The sequence below is a fragment of the Bombus affinis genome, chromosome 3, assembly GCF_024516045.1.
Source record: "Bombus affinis isolate iyBomAffi1 chromosome 3, iyBomAffi1.2, whole genome shotgun sequence".
Taxonomy (NCBI): Eukaryota; Metazoa; Arthropoda; class Insecta; order Hymenoptera; family Apidae; genus Bombus; species Bombus affinis.
This window is the reverse complement of record NC_066346.1, coordinates 2,491,967-2,509,902: the sequence shown is the minus strand read 5'-3', so window position 1 is coordinate 2,509,902 and position 17,936 is coordinate 2,491,967. Positions and strand designations below refer to the sequence as shown.

The 17,936-nt window shown below is 37.1% G+C and overlaps 2 protein-coding genes across 3 annotated transcripts in view; both read left to right on the top strand.

The window, feature by feature from the left end:
* Positions 1-17,936, top strand: part of LOC126914992 (uncharacterized) — a 649,115-nt gene that overhangs the window by 207,760 nt on the left and 423,419 nt on the right. The gene's annotated exons all lie outside the window — the stretch shown is intronic.
* On the top strand, positions 3,854-6,986 carry LOC126914999 (uncharacterized). Its single transcript, XM_050719333.1, has 3 exons — positions 3,854-4,902; positions 5,774-5,865; positions 5,992-6,986. The coding sequence occupies exons 1-3, from the start codon at positions 4,644-4,646 to the stop codon at positions 6,376-6,378; spliced, it is 738 nt and encodes a 245-aa protein (XP_050575290.1). The 5' UTR covers positions 3,854-4,643; the 3' UTR covers positions 6,379-6,986.

Below are 17,936 nucleotides of genomic sequence, written 5' to 3'. Positions count from 1 at the left end.
CATTGATCTAAAGATTAACAAATTCTCTCATTTTTGAAGATTTTTCGTCTTCCTAATAATGAAACAAAGAATTTGACACATATAATAAAATATGATTACTTCGTACATTCGAATGATTTCGTTTCTTCCCAAATTTAGGGCAAATGTAACTACTGTCCGAAGACGTTTGTGCACGAGTGTACGATCGATCTAACATTAGAGTAACGCACTTACAGCAATTATTTTATGTCGAAATCGATATTGGTTATACATAACTATGCTGGAATGTGATTGTATTTCATTATATAAGAGTATTGGAAAGGGAATGAATAAGATGGAAGTTAATTTGAATCGATTGATGTGAGTTATGTTAATTCCTTGGAAGGTGCGCTGTGCTAAATAACTTGTGTCGTTCATAAAATAGGTTACACGATAGATAGTATGACGTATAATGATTAAATCTCTTCATACTGATGCCATGTAATATCGTACGACACTAATTAAACAATTCTGTGTAGGCTAATTTGTAACCAAATGAAATAACAATTAGACATCGTAAATTAAAGCTAAATTGGTGTTTCCTTTAATATATAGATACGATTCAAAGCACAAGCTTCTTGTACACTTCCAACATACAATTTTATTCAAAAGATTGTTCTTATATATATATATATATAGATACTGTGTAAGAAAGATAAAATGTTCCCGAAAATAATTAATTCTATATATTTGCACAAATCTAAATAATTAGGAACATCATTATGTTCGAAATAAAGCACGTGGTGCAATTACCATTAATTTCTCTCCTATATCATTTAAAAATCGCACATAACCATTTAAAGACCATTACAAAAGTTCTAAACGGAATAAACTTTACAAAAAGTTTCGGTATATTTTCCTACCGGCAATCTCCTAATTTAGAGAAATCGCGGAAAGTAGCATTTCGTATAGTAGTTTTCACCGGAATTTCATTTCGAGGAAGTTAATGTCCGAGACGAAGAAACTTCTAACGCCTGATTCTAACAAGCGCGACGGTCGCTCGCCGGGTAATAGAACCGCAATCGCGCGAGTAAATTGAGTCACGTAGAGGATAAGAGAGAACTAGTATTATATGGAGTCGATAGCGTGACGCGGTAATGAAGTGTCTCCTTTTTCCGATATACCCTGCCTTCGAAAATTTTAACCTCTTCGAGGCCAATATCTCGGTTTCCCCTGGAGCTCATGCCGCGCGCCGCGCCGCAACGATAGTCGAATGTCATTGCTGCAATCAATTCGTATCGTTTTACAGCATACAATCTCGATACCGCAAAAAGGAAAGTCGACCTTTTCGTACGAGTGACCGTACTCTCGAGGAATTTTTCTGCACGCGCGAATGCATCCAACCGATTCGAAAGCGAATTTATTGTCCCCGTTTTGCTCACTTCTTAAGATTTAACTTCAAGTTTTAACAAATATAAGTAACAGAATTATTTTTGTTTTTCACGTAGATTTATTTCTCAGATAAGGAATTATCCACCCACGTGTTACAAGGATATGTAAATTGTACAAAATGAAGTTACCTTATTTCTCGCTTAATGTAATGCTAATTATAAAACTTAATTGCTTTATTTTCATATCTAGCATGAAAAATATATTTGATCGACAGTATGACTCATGAGTTTCTATTGCAAACGTATTAATTTAAATCGAAGTTCATATGTTGCACACTATCTGGATTATCCTGTTAGTCATAAAGAGATCTAATAACATTATAATACACGGTATGTCATTATAATGCAACTTTGGTTCCATGAAGACTAAACCGCGACACACTCATAACACAAGCACTTGTGCGTTGCTGTAGAACGTGCACGGCATTTGTTCCGAACAATAAGTTGAACAGCACTAAAAATCCGATCCGCGTGGTCCCTGCATTCCAATGAATCATCAAAGAGATTATATGCAAACGATGTTTAAAATAGTCGATGTTCAATGCACGGATCAAATTATAACAATTCAAAAGAATACAGTGCTACTTTTAACCTGTTAATCGAGACATTTCTCAGAGATTTCTATAATCATGAAATTAAAAGTTAATATAGTATGTAAAGTCAAACCAATTTCAAATAGGTCGATTTCAATTCTAATATGAATACAATATAAATTTATCTATATAGTATAATTTTTTATATAATATATCAAGCTAATTCGTTTTGTTTTTTCTAGTTAACAGGATGATCAGATACTTTGATTATTTCTATAAGGCACTATACTCTTACGCTATTGTGTGCGTAGTACGTATAAATTTATCGTCTTACTTTCTTATTCTATTACTATTCTTATTCTATTGATTGGCTAAACCATATACAAGCTTGGTATAAACACGAATTCAAGAGCTCGTTGCAATAGTCTTTTTATCGTATAGCGTAGTAAAGCTGTTGTAGTTACATATGTGCAATAAAATCTTGTAACATATATGTATTATAACACGCAACATTGGTTATTGATGGCCGAGGAACTTTCCATTCAGGCTACTAATGTTACCTACATGTATAAAAAGAATAACGACATGGATAGTCAGTGGTACTAGCTTGATGCGTGTAAAATGTCGTTCCTTTTTTATAAATGAAACTTCAATCATACGTAGTTCCTTGGGAACAATTTGTATATTTTTAGTCAAAATCATTTTTACGTGATTATGCGACGAGGATATAGGTCAAAGTTGTACGACGAGGGTGCGTAAGGAAACTTTGTTCCATTTTGTCCTCGCAACTTCGTATCAAAGGATTTGCCGCTTTATTCCAGAATTTACAGTTGAATTTTTAGCTTTCAACCGACGTATTTAAATTATCGATCAATCGTAATATCTTCATCTACGTGTAATTGGTATGAAATGAGTTAACTTATAAAAGAGGATGAAATTTCAATTTCTAGAATTTATCTCGTAATTATGAACTGCAGATTTGGATTGTTTTAGTTTTCTACGCCGGTTCTTCTACCTTCGTTTCAACGTTTGTAATTTCCCCAAACCTCGAATCCTCAAACTTCGTACCAGGTCTAACAAATGTCTCGACAATCATCTAACAACTCACGTTTATGGAGTAGACAAGTAATTCGTGCTACAAATGGGGTGTTTCAAAATAAGTCGAAATCGCGCAATAACTTTTTGTTGTACGAAACTGCATTTTCCAGAACTGCCCAGTCTCTGTACGCGACACTGTGCGACAGGTCGCATTTGCCACGAATATTCCCGTACCTATTAGTCGGTCCTTGCAACTTTGTATTCGTTCTATAATTAAAAACTCTGTCACAGGTGTTCACATTTCGAATTAATTTTGTGTAAAATGTTTGAAAAGGAATTTTATTTTACGACAAATTCCCTTTGCGGGAGTTTAATAGAAGGTACGTCGTAGAAAGTTCTACGAAGGACTAAATAGAGTGCGGTAGAGGCTACTTTAGGAAATATTTAAAAGTTTGTAGTTAGTTGATCGATATGCCCATTTACCTTCTTTGAGAAAGTTCAGGATGCTTTATGAAGTGGAAGGCAACAGGGTAGTCTTAGGATCAACCTAGGTCTTCTCTTGATCAAATTACTCTAGCAATAAGTGTCTATCAATTATATATACCATATAAAGATAGATTCTTTGGTCTGAAAGATATGTCCGGTCTCAATTTTACCTACAAATTTGTTGCTATGATTCTTTGAGGATCATTACAGTAATTATAATTTAAATAGGAATCTAAGAAGTAATTTTTATTTTCAGCGTTTACTTACGATTTCAGATAATAAGTACAATGTTAGATGTACACGCACTGAATTGATCTCCACGTTATTTCTCCGAAAAATGAAACTTTGCGTGACATCCAAAAATACATGCATATAAAAAGAAATTTGGCGAACGTAATGTTAGCATTGAACCAATAATGCCACGAACTTGAAGATCGGTGGGTTCAAGTCGGAACATCCAAACTCTTTACCCACCCAAAGAATCTTACCCTCCTCCAAAGTCTAAACAAAGCTTATAACTTCGGACTCCTTTGAGGAACAGACGATTCTTATAATCGAAGTTCCGATAGCACAATAGCACATCGATTCTCCCAATTCCTTTTCAATCGTCCTGAGATGTTGTCAGTGTAAACATGTTTGCTTGGCTGGTGACGGTGTTGGAACATCGCGACGTGAAATACGTTGGGTCACGTTCCTCCGCATAGAAGACATTGCGTCGAGTCGTGCAAAGTGTACTCGAGAACGGCGAGGAGCAGCCATTTTGGACGAAATACGCTGGTGTATTTCTCAGCGCGCCGTGGTTGGAACGCGGTTGTGAACGCGGCTGTGAACGCGGCTGTGTGCGCGGCTATGTGCGCGCTTGTGTGCGCGCGAACGGTCGGTCGGTCTCTTCCACGGTCGTGTGGCCTCTTCCCAGCGGCCATTAAACCAACGGTTTCAAGTGCTTCGAGCACGTTCCGCGCGGCGCGTTGCGCCTGTGTGTACGCGAACAGCGGCCTCGACAGCGAACAGGCAGCGCCGCGCAACCAGTGTACTCCTACCGACGTTAGAGGAAGGAACGAATTTCTAGTGTATTTCTCTGTGTTCACGCCTTTCTATCTTTCTATCGTTCATCGTACAATCCTTATTCGTCGATTTGTATCATTCATTAATGAAAGTTTGTCATTGAGGAGAAATTATGGATTGGTCGAAAGATATGGGGCTCTCGCTGGTGAACTTATACAAGAACAAGGAGGTTCTATGGAACCCGGGGAACTCTGAATACCATCAAAAAAATAGACGACACGATGCTTGGCAAGAAGTCGCTGATGAACTCTCCTTGATTATTAAAAAACCGGTGTCTTCGTTGGAATGCAAGAGAAAGATGGATACCATTCTTTCCTCGTTTAGGAGAGAGAGGGTAAAAGTAAGGAAGATTAGCGAGATGGCTGAGGGAGGTATGTTGGATGAATTTAATCATTGGAAGAATTGGGATTCTCGAGACCGTAGATACGGAAATTGGGTTCTTTGCGATTCAAGTCCATGTTCTATTTGTCTGTTGACCAATTTTCTAGACGCTCTGGGCTAATATTTAGGTCTTCCTCTTCTGTTTTAACCTTTCGGGCGTTATGGTTTATCACCGAATGTGTACGTCACAGTGGCACTAATTCTTCGCACTAGCGTACAAGCGATTATATAATAATACTTCTTTGTCAACATCGATACTTTAGCATCTTGAGGATTGAACTTATTATTGCACAGAAGATAACTTTCAAAGAGTATGTTAGTATGATTAGATATTTCAAGGTTCAATACAGTAAGGTCTCATAAGTCAATATATTCGACATAAATATGTACATTGAGACACAATAGTTTTCGTTATAGCCGTTTCGATTATAGCCGTAATTTCCATTATGAATGGACTTTGGTTCTGAAAGGTACACATACGACATAATCGCTCGATGGGTTAAAAATATTTCTAGTTCGTGATCATCTTGAATGAAATGAGATAAAATATGCTTCTATGCTATGAATCTGTAAGACATTTTTGTTCTCGTCTTTACAAAGAAAAACAACATAGAGAATGTGTTTTTACTGCTACAACAATTTCGTAGAAGCACGCATTTCGACAGAATCGATTTCGATGGAAGACGTGCACGAAGGCAAGCAGCGAAAATTCGTTGTCGAAAACAACGTGAAAGAAACGTAGACGAGTCCGAAAGAACTTGTTCTCGACACAGATAGTGACCCGGTTTCCGTTTGTTCGATGATGTTATCATTAATGAAATCATTGTTAGTAATAGTTTATTTTTTTAATTCTCTATCTAGATTCTGACAGACCTTCGGGATCCACATGGTTCCTTTATGATTCGTTAACTTTTCTTATCGAAAAAGATGTTCTCCGTTCCAACAAATCTTTTGTAAGTATTTCAAGAGGTAATTCTATAAAAAAAAAAAAATCTCTTGAAGTCTTTCACAATCGAATCAAATCTCGAAATTATCAACAGGTAAACAAAAAAATTGACGATTTGATGAATAATTTGTAGGTTAACGTTAATCGCGACGAACATTCTCCTCCACCTATCAAAGTAAACAAAATGCAATCAGAGAACGAACGAATAGAAAAGATCTCTAAGGCAGTGGAAACACCAAGCGAGGACGAGTGTTACAGCTACGGAATGTTCGTGGCGAATAAATTAAAACGCTATTCAGCTCGTACTCGAAGCGCAGTTCAGCACGCCATAAGTGATATTCTTTTTAACGCTGACATGGGTTATTACAATCAGTCTAGTTCAGTTTCGACGAACACGCAGACTGAACCTAACGTAGTTCAGTGCATTTGGTTGCAACAGAACGAAAGCACTCAGCAAGAACACGACTTTAAGAACGAAGTAATCAGTGATCTGGAGAACGAGAACGAAATATTTAATTAAATTCAGCATCGAATTGTTAATAGCGACGATGAATTGTACTGTGATCGTTGTAGCGATATAATTTTACTCGTTGCAAGTTTTAAGCTTCGGTTGATTATTTCGTTTTGTTTATCAAATGGTTGATTGAAATTGCGAGCAAGTTTATTTTATACAAAAATTTTGGAAGTGTAAATAGAAGTTAATTTAAAATAGTTATTGGCTTTCTATAGGAATTGGTTGGATATTCCTAACGAACGTATTGTACGTGTAATATATTATACATATCATATTATATTTATGTCTATTTATACACAGGGTGTACCAAATAAATTGTTACAACTTTTTAGATTGGAAGATTTTAGATTTCTTTGTACAATTAAATGGAACAGAGGATAATATTTTAATATAAGATCTAACGAAATTGATATATTTAAGAACCATATGTGATATATTGAGAAATTAAATCTTTATGTAATTTGTCTACGCAGTTTGATAACGAATATTTATTTTCAAGTCCGAGAAGTTGATAGACAGACGTATCGTGCATATTGCTTCTTTGTAATGCATAATGTGTATTATACCCATTACACGACAAAAGAAATACATTAGCCTCTTTGTTGTTCCCAACATACGTGTTAGTAATGCTTTGATACGGATTCAAGCTTGAATAATCGCAATCGAGGACGGTACAGGTGTGCCACAGGAAATGTCACTGCTGTATCCTGTCAAGGGTCCACAATTGATTAATGGTCTTTTCGCAAATCAAGCGTCATCGTCATTGACAAGGAAGATTTTTTATACATACATTTCATATCAAAGAACTTTGTATTTTCTCAAATTTAATTTAGCAACGTACGATTCTCTGATTAAATTTCACTTTGATTAATTAATATTCACTGAAAATAAACTTTTAATTTACTGTAACGAGAAAGACCGAGCGTGTCAAAAAATGTTTTAAAAAATATACCGTTAAAAAAACTCATTCAAATAAACGCTACAAATTGCTTCGAAAGAAGTAGGACCAATGCACATAAAAAAATAACGCTTTGAAGTTCAATTGCTCCAAAAATACGCATCGATGCGAACATGATCGAAAAGAGTATGCGTTTCGCTTTCGATAGTTTTATCAGCAAACTCGCAGTCAAGTGTCCGCCGATTTAACTGTTAGTTACCCTGCATGGCCGATTGGTTTTCGTTCGAAACGACACTCTGACTCGGCCTGGGTAACCCTTTGCGTTACCATTTACATGATATTGAATCCGAGCTGGGGATAAAGTCGATGTTGATCGCGACGAGATTGGGTAGCACTTTACGTGTGGGCAATTTTTCCGACGAAACGTTTTCATCACATCCAGCCAATATCGGCCGCGTATGAAGCGGACTAGAGATGGCGATATTAAAGGAATACGGGTCACCGAGAAATTTTCAAGCAGCCACGTTTCCCGAGAAAAGAGGCGTGCCTTACAATTAGACTCACCTCCGAGGCATTACACTCCGCTTAATATCCTCTTTGGATGGTTCCTTTTTTTAGATAAAGATACTTTATTAGCGACGAAACTTCGTTAAAGGCTCGAAGTTTTTTCTCAAAGCTGGATTTCAGCAGATCACTGCGCTAAAAGGAATCCGATTCGATACATTTTTACGTGTAGATAACGAAAATGGGATTGCTATTGGTACGGAACGTGAATAGAAGGATTTGAATGGATGAGACCGATATTGAAGTACCAATATAAGATCCTTCCTCGCTGATACGTATTCCAAGCTTCCTTTCCTCCTGAAGTTTCTTACTCTATGCAAATTTTTCTTCGTTGATAAAAGTTTCAAAAGTTTCCTATGGACTCGGTCAATATTAACGTTCGTTTCGTGACCAAGCTGTCAATACAGTTTTCTATTTCTTAACCTTTCTTTACCTTTCTCATCGCATTTTCTATTCTCCCACTTTATGTTGTCGTTTATTTTTCTAGCATTTTTCCGCTTTATGGAAATGTGGTGAGAAGTTCAGATTAGAGTTGCTGGGTTTCAGAGCGTATTAAAGCGATATGTGTATACGTATAGATATAACGTGTGTTGGAGAATTAAAAATCCGTGTTCTGAATGAATCCATGTAAAATGAATAGTCATACGTTTCAATAGCCGTGTACACGGTAGTATTAGAAATGTAATTCGCGTATATTCATATGCACGGCTGTATGTTTTTAAAATATTCATATTTTAATTCGCGTACAATCGGTAGGTATGAGAATATTTATTTAGATAGGTACATTGACCCAAAAAATTTGCAGACTGAAATTATGACTTCGCGAATATTTCGATTTTAATTAAAGTTACAAATTTCGGATATAATTTCTCTCAGGAGAATTTAATCGATTAATTTTCTATTTTGGCACAGTAATCTTAATAGTAGCAAATGTACTTCGTCCGTTAAAACATACGTGTATATGTAAGCACATGCATATACATGTAAATACTAAAACGTGTAATACGAATTAAATTTGAAATATTCTATTGGCAAACATAATCAGAGTTATTACCTTCCCCGATAAATTTTCTTAAATAATTTATCGTTTGTTGATACAGTTAAAAATTATCAATATATTCGATATTAATTTCAACAAATATTTTTGTTATATAACATTTTGTTATATAACAATATTTTGTTATATATTTTGAATATAATTGAAATTGTCGGCAAATATTCTTACAATATCGTTAACTTTTTTATCATTCTCAATTATTATTAAAAAAAATTAATTTACGTAATGAATCTAACTTTTTATCATTTGTTACTGAAAACTCGTTAAAGCGCCTTCTAATGGATAACAAAAAGCAAGATTTGTTATCCATCTGGAATATGTTAACTCTTTGTACTCCACGGACAGTTCCTAGCGACATTAATCGTGTGAAAATTGTTTCTCGTATTATGTTTACTACCTAAGAAAAAAAAAAGTTTAAAGCTTAAATTATAGAGAAGAGGAAGAAATCTACTGTAATAAAATGTATAATTGTGTTAGATTAACTTTATAACTGCTGCAAAAAATATTTGCACATACACGTATTTTTCAATAAAGCGTTTTTTAATCGTATGAGAATATTACTAAATGACACGAAAATGCTTCGTGTACTATAGTAAATAAAATAGCGTACGCAAATACTTTCTGTGGCAGTGTATAAGCCTTTCCTCTTCTAAACAGAACTTTTGCTTCGAAAATGTTTCGTTTTGAAATTATATCGAAGTCGTTAGTCGTTCGTATCATAAAAATGTTCCGTCTGCAAAGTACACGTACACTTAAACACACGTAAAATAGAAATCCCAGACACCGATACTTATATCATAAAAAAAAGATCATCGTTAAAAAAAAGAAGAAAATGTTCCCTATTCTACACAATTCCAGCTTGCACCAACTTCCACCCTGTTCCCATTAACGAGTATGGCAACAACTCGAGACTCGTACCAGAGAACACTTTTCCAATTGCGCTCTTTCAATACCTATTATCATCGTCGTTTTCAAGCGCGGAAGTCTGCTTTTTACCACGATGCAGTAACAATAAGCTCGCAATCGCAACGGGCGTATGAGCTATAATTACAAGGCATGGGACGGTTTTGCCATCGGAGTTTATAGCGGCACTAGATTCGTTCCATGTGCATTACGAGTATCAATCGCCATATTCGAAAACCGGGTGTACGATCGACGACGGGACGGTCGAACGTATTTCGATTGGCTCTACTTGGAGTCAGGTCGCAGTGTCGTTGTGTATGCAACGTGTCGTTGTTCTCTCGCGAAATTGGAACGTTTCGCCGCGGCGAGGCCATTGCAATTTTCATCGATACGATCTGACCATCTACCGTGAAGCCGGGCCCGTTTCCTGTCCGGAATCGTCCAACCGATTTCGACCAGCAGCCAGGGCACGTGCTGCCATCGTTTTCCTCCCGCCTCTCCCTCTTTCCTTCTTGTAACATATTCTATCCACACGCCCATCTTTCAGCAATTTTTTTTCATCTCCTACCTTGTCCGTCTTCCCCGTCGATTTATACTGCCTCGCAGAAGTATTTGAGCAATTACTATTGAAAACTTTTGTGTCTGTTATATTCTACACGTTATATAAAACATTTTGAAATTTCATTAACACCGTAATAAAATACGACAAAATACGACGATTATATTGTTCAGTTTTGAAATCAATCTGAACGTATACATAGAGATGACGAGACATTTATTGAAAACATATATTTAGTAAGAAATTAGTATACAGCGTGAATATCTGTCTTAGGAATGTGATAGAATACTTTCGTGAAATTGCGCAGGTACTTTATTCCCTTTCCGATAATGTTCTTCGAATCTACAGTTCATTACTACTATTTGCATCTTCTGGCTCGCTTCTTCCGTGTTTGCTTCTTCCAGTCAGTCGTTCAAGAAAGCTCCCTCTTCTGCTGATATTTATCGGATTGTCCGTTTATTCGCAGTCCATTTATTGTTTCCTAAGATACGGTTGAGTTGATCGAGAAAACACAAATTCGTGTTCTGCTCGAGTCTGATCGAGCAATTTCGGAGAAATAGAATTCTTGGCTATTGTACTTGGATCGCTCGAAACTTTCGGTATCTTGAAACATTTTTAGCGAAATTGAGAGACGTGGTAGCAAGTTTATGAATTAGTAAAGTTTTATACAGACCTTTTATTCTTTACATCGACATCTCAATTCAATATTATAGTTTTTCTCTTATGAAAACTAAACATCTAAGGATCCCTTGCTATTAACGTATACGATTTTTTATTGAAACAATGAATATCGCTTTGATTGCGTATCTATTAGAAATTAATCCATACTGTACTCGTAGAAATGAAATTTTTGCAATTCGATGATCTTCCGGATTATACACGTACATAGTTAAATATTTCAAACAAACAACAAACTACAAGACAAAGGAAATGTTAATTACCATATAATGAAGGACTGAACTATTTACGTATTTTAATTGTACGAGTAATGAACTAGTCGTATAAGAATTTCATTGTGTCTCTCATCCACTTACCGACTTAGAATAATCTGGAGATCAACAGAAGGAGATGCTCGCAATCTGGAACGAGTATCATTATTCGACGTCACGCGAGCATCACGACGAGTCTAATCTTAATTCCATTAAGCCTGTCGGCGTAGGTGGCTATGATCTTTACGCGGTACGCGAGTAATAAGCAATCTCACGCGAGAGTAGATCTAGCGAGACAGTGACCGGTTCACGGAAAGTAGAAAAACCGAAACCTGACCGGTCGCACTTTCTAAACCTTGGACTCGTTTCGAGATCAACTCGCGAGAAAGATGCTCGATTAGATGTCAGATCAAACACGTTGATCTCCGTTGGTCAAACGAGAAGATTCGTAGGAGAAAGCTTTGATAAGAACTTTTGCGTGCTGACCGTATTCTGTCCATCTCAAACTCACATACACATACACTATCAGTCACGAGTATCAGAGCACTATCTATTTGTTATATTTGTTGGAAAATTGTAATAGGTATTTTATTTAGTACGTTACATGACACGTATGGAAGGCTTAGAAATCAATCGGTGTATGTCTGTCTTGAATCAGAGATGTTTCACGTCGTGCAGATGCTCTTTCGTTGTCAAAACTTTCAATCGACGAAACAGTTTGATCGTTATACTGAAATTTAACAGACAATGCTACTTAGATCGGCTACAGAATTGACTACACAATTTTTCAGTGAACAAATGTAATTGTAAGTTGCATGGTTTGTTCAAATACTTTCGCCAGCCAGTGTAGATCGACTGTGCAAAATGGGCCAAGTGTCCTAATGCTTGCGACCGCCAGTATACATTGCGATCGATCTAACCACAGACCACCTGCTTTCTCCGTGATAACGAATAGTTATTCTTTTTAATTATTCCCTGCCCACTCACGGACGTGAAAGGATGCTCGAGGATCTGAGATGCAATTAGGAAGACCCTTGGCAACCGACAGTAATTAAAAGTATTTGCTGTTTGCGCCGTTGAATCATTGAAATTTTTCTCTTCCTTGTTCTTCTTTTTTCTTTTTCTTTTTCTTTTTTTTTTTTTTTGTTCATTTACTTTTCGGTCATTCTGCTGGATGGACGATTCGCGAAAAGAAAGGAACGAGGCAATCTCGTTAGCGAAGACAAATAATGAGCTGGCTCGAAGCGATAAGAGAGAAATCTGACTTCCATTCGGCTATGACGTGCGATTCAATTTGGCGGATGGTAATTGCGCTCGATTTATCTGCTCGGTTGGTTATGCGTGGACAGTTCAATTGCTTCGAAGGCTCGCGGTCATTCCGACGATCTTGCGACGCGCGTTGATGTAAATGGAATTACGCGTCGTTTTCGGTTCGGTCCACACGAATGTCTCCTCGATGTGTTTTAATTCGTCGTAATTTCATCGATCGCGATGAGCGGCCGTAGTTAATGAACATTGTCGATAATAGACTCTACGTAAAAGGAACTTCATCTCTGGAAAATGAGACACAATTTTTTAAGAAAAGAAGCTCGAATAAAAATATTTCTTGCCTTCATCTGGATAATTAACCTGTTGAGAGCTCAAAATAAGATACCATTCTCCATTTCGTTACTTTATTATGTAAATATTAGAAAGTATTTATAGAAACATTCTACAATATTTTATAACAAACTAACATTCTTTAATAAAATTGACTTCGATTATTTACGAAGGTAAAATTTAACAAGTCGGTGCTCCATATCGGTTGTCCTCGGAGTTTTATCTCATTCTTCACATTTCCTAGTATCTTATACAATCTAATACTACTTCAAATTATCTGTTAATCGAAATGTGCTTGTTAAATAACGAAATAATGGATTCAACTCGAAATTTCAAATACTGAAACGAAACAGTGATAATAATTTACATAATGAACGTCGTCGAACATTTTACTGACATAGACAGGTTAAAAAAATGCAGCTATACAACAATGTACGATCATAAATCCCGAGAAATATTCTACTCGCATCATCTTTAGTATCGAACAGTTCAAGTTCTCTTACATTCTTTTAATCCGTGTCTTTAAATCACCCGAGTCACCTCGACCGCCAATCGTTACCTGATTTTCAACTTGCAACAAAGAATCTTGATTTACTTTTACATGAGGCGTACAGCAAAATTCCGGTGACAAATCCGGAATATCGGTCAACGAACAGCGTATTCGTCGCAACGTCATCACGCGATATAATCTAAACCGTAACAAATATCGTTGCTCTTCAACCCAGGTGGCACGGTTATTCATCGCGAGCCACACGATGTACACGGTACATTTCCTTATGTACCGTGGCTGCCATGTTTTATTTAATAACGCGGAATTAATAACACAGGCCGCGAGAGTGAAAAGAGACAAAGACGCGGAAATTTACGTGGTTGCAATTAAGTTCCCTCATTTGCTGGTTGAAGAGTTCACTTTGCGCGCGGATGTAACGTCGCGAAAAAATGGTTGTCTTTTGTCCGATAAGGAGCGTGGTAAGCGAACCGAAATTCATCGTGGAACTCGCACGGCCGGTTCTACGAAACGAGACGGGAATTAGAATTTTGCAATTCGCTTCCGTGCAAAGTTAGCACGTAGCCAGACATTACATAGGTACACCTGGACAATTAAGTCTCCCCGCCGTTGGTGATTTCGAACGCACCCCAGGTCTATTTCCGGCGGAGAACGGACCCTGTTCCACGCACGGAACCGGCTTTTTTGCGCGAAATATGATAATTTCGTTGCCCCAGTTTCCTCTGATAATGCGCAGCCGCGCTTCGATTCTCCTTGAATTTTTATGCAATTTCAGTGGTTAGAGCTTGCATAAAATTAATCTCGCGCCATCACCGGCCAAGGGAACATTCGCGTAAAAGTTTGAATAACTTTGGTTGGGAAAATTGCATTTTGCGAGCATCTTTTTCTTCCACGCGAATATACATTAATAATTTAACATGCTTTGGGTTTTTTTAACACTTTCGTTGTGTACGTTGTGGATCCGACGCCTACTTTTGTGACATTTATTTTCTGTGAAAAATACCCCTAGAGTAATTTACGTGCGATTTTATAATATAGAAATAAATTATATGAATAACGAATTATGATTTTTTATGAAAATTCATAAGAGTTTCAAATTCTTAAGAGTTTCGAATTTATTTTTAATCCTTTCTGGACAAACTGGATTGTTGACAAACTGAAATTTCACCCTTAAATTTCTCTCCTTCAAATTCTCATTTTCAATAAAAAAAAAGTTTTACTTTAGTAAAAAAAAGAGCAACAAAACTGATCCAATTTATTTACAAAGGGTCAATAAAAATGTAAAATATAATTTTACGCAAAGGTAATGAATTATTTAAGCGAGTAATCGTTTCAAGTAATCATTTTAACCACGTTAAACTCCGATGCCTGAAAGCACAGAATTAAGTAGTGGATTTATCAAAATGAATTTATGATAGGTAAATAATGGCATAGCATTAACCTGCCATCAACGATAAACCCACTGCACCCATAAATTAATTCATGCATGTTCAATTTTCTCATTTTCGTGCATATAACAACAGGATAATAGACAACTAATGTCATTATATACTTAATGCTAATGCATACAAAAATAATTAAATTCTACATTAAAACTCGGCACTTTACCGAACTACGGCATTAAACTTACGTACAAACCAACTGATAGGGAAACAAACTTTGGAACTTCCACTTCTGTATCTTTCGAAGAATTCCAAAGCCGGAGAAAAGTAGCGACAAATCGGCCCAACTAAACTTCCACTTACTCTTGAATTTGTTGAAGCGTAAAAATTCGCGAAACAACCAGTGGAACATGAGTCGAACTGGCAACTCGTTAACAGGAAAAACACAGCAAGCGGGCCAATAACCGCGAGTCCTCGAGTGGCCAAGCGACAAGTTAATCGTTGCACCGTCAACTTAGCCCGAACGAGTATAACAAACTTGTTTCAGCGGTTGAGGGAAGGAAGGGAGAAAGCGAATTCATTAATTTGGTTGCGTACACGCGGGTATAACTGGTAGTGTTCCGGCAACAAGAGTGTAACAGCGTGCGTCACGGTTCATTTCGACGGTGTCCAACGATCGAAGGTCGTCCTCGTTTCCTTTTCACAGAGACTAGTCCGCACGAATTTTCATACCCGCCAGCTGCTACCTACAGGGGCTTGTGCATGGCCAATAGTATTATTAATTTCTAGGCGGGGATGTGACGCAAATTTAAATTTTCATGGACATACATTACACCTCGAAAGTATCTGGCCAGTTGTTATCATACAAGTTTTATGTCAAATTTGATCAACGTAATCGTCATAGTGGAGTTTCGTTATAGAGCTAATGAAATCTCAAAATGTTTCGTACAACACATGCATGAGCCTATGTAGTGAAAGAAATGTAACTTGAATTGAGATTTGTTTCACCCATTAGATAACATAATAAGCATTCTACTTTGGGTATTTTATATATTTTTGCATACAATATTCGTTCTATAGATTTTTGGAAGTTTAAACTTCCTCGAAATATGTAAATCAAATAGTAACGTGATAATGTTGGAAATTTATGTGAAAACTAATGTAAAATCATATAATTCTTTCCGAGGAGATACATTCGTGCTTCATAGAAGACAATATTATTATGAATGTTATTGATCGTATGCGGGCCCCTTTTGGCTCTTCCTCTCCTCTTGGTGCATGCACGAAACCCTTGCACCCAAAGGGGTGAACTGACCCCCCTGTTAGGCTAGCCAGGGGATTAAAATGGAGCAGCGCGCGCTTCGTTGATGCGCATACATTATGCAGTTAAACGGAACGTAAATACAAACCAGCCGGGTTTCGACCACCTGACGAGATTCGTTCGCGCGCTCGTAACTATAAATATAGACAGCGACGAACAGGACGACAAAAAGGACGAAGGGATACGCAAAGGATCGGCTTGGAAGATAGCCTCGTCAAAGCTGGCACGCGCGCCATATTTGGTCGCGGACGTCCCTTCGTTGCGCGCCATCCGTTTCTTCTATCCCATACTTGCTCCACCGCACGAGCCCCGATGTTTCGTCGTTTTTCTTGCTGTATTTACAGTGAACGATCGTATTTTCGAAAATACAGCGAAGGATCAGTCTAGAGGGGGTCTACCGACTGACCTGCACAAGATACGATTATACGATGACAAGGGGAGAACATGTTTCTCAGCTGTTCGTGTGTGCTTTAGTATCGTTTTTATGGTATAGGATGAAGTGGTATAGCTGGCCGGACCTTTGTACGTTTCATAGAGTTAGTAAGTTTAAATTGAATTATTATATTAGAAATAAATGCATTTCGAAAAAGGGCACGAATATATCGATGATATTTAGAATCGAAATTTAAAGCGCTATAATTTTTGTTTTTATAAATATACAATTTCTTATGAAATTTGTGCGCTTATTTTGAGTGGTCTATTTATTGTTTGATGCTGTCTTTGGTCGCATTATCGCAATGATTTTCCACTAATATACATGACAGTAGATATATTTCTTTTTATTTGGTATAAATCGTACGGTTAGTCGTATAGTGGCTAGTTTCAATAATCGTAATTCAATTGAATTAATTTATGTATCTAATATTGAATGTATAAACTTATCAAGCCGATCAGTTGTAAAACTTTGCAAATTGCACCCTACATTCACGTAAGAAGCCGCTACTAGCGTAGTATATCTTTTCATTACGAAATAATTTAACAGTCATCTCGGATCGCTGTCTGAATTCCAACATGACTTCGCATCTGCGACAGCCATTAACATATTCTCGAGTATTTCATGCAATGATATAATGATATATTCTCAAGTGTCTTAAACTAGTTTTCTATCAAACGAGCGTGTAACCCTTGTTTATTTCGAAGCAACCAGAGATTGCGTATCTTTATTGGTTAATCCGGTTGTCTACGAGTTATCATCAATTACTATGTTCACGAATGATTGATCGATTCGAAGGTCACTCTACCGGCTGATTTTCCACGAACGGCAGACATTTTGCTTCCATTCGATCGCCTCAGCGGGAACACGATAAACCAATTTGCGGGTGAATCGTCGCAATTGCCACGGCTTTCTCTCTTACATCGGCGAATGTTCTCTTGTGTAATCCTCCACGTTAAAGAGGATTTCGTTCCACTTGTACTACGTTTTGTATCTCACGATACAGTCCCTTCATGTATCCCTCGAGAGTCGAGGGTGCGCGCGGTTCATCCCCCTTGTACGCGTGCACACCGTTGCCGTATGATTCGGTCAGGGTGCATATTTTTCGGGGGTTAACGTTCACTGTTTGGACGAAAACTTGCTCCACGGGGATTCGTTCAACCAGCTCGCGTTATCGGTATATCGATCTGAAATTTTATGGTTGTAAAGGGTTGCTGCCAGACGAAACATCGAGAGTCGTATATTAATTTTTCAGAGTACTCGAAGATGGAAAAATTGTTTTATCTATAGACCATTCGGCTCAGAGAGAGATATGAATTTTTGTAGCCTCGGCAAGCGAGTTTCTTCGATTGTATGAAAAATCTTTTACTAAATAAAGAAACGTATTAGATTAATTTTTATTAAATTTCGA

Bases quoted from the DNA above. Each gene is read 5' to 3' on its own strand.
- LOC126914999 (XM_050719333.1), top strand. From the start codon at position 4,644: ATGGATTGGTCGAAAGATATGGGGCTCTCGCTGGTGAACTTATACAAG. The intron at 4,903-5,773 runs GTATGTTGGATG...TTCTCTATCTAG, and splicing joins TAGCGAGATGGCTGAGGGAG to ATTCTGACAGACCTTCGGGA. The intron at 5,866-5,991 runs GTAAGTATTTCA...AATAATTTGTAG, and splicing joins TCCGTTCCAACAAATCTTTT to GTTAACGTTAATCGCGACGA.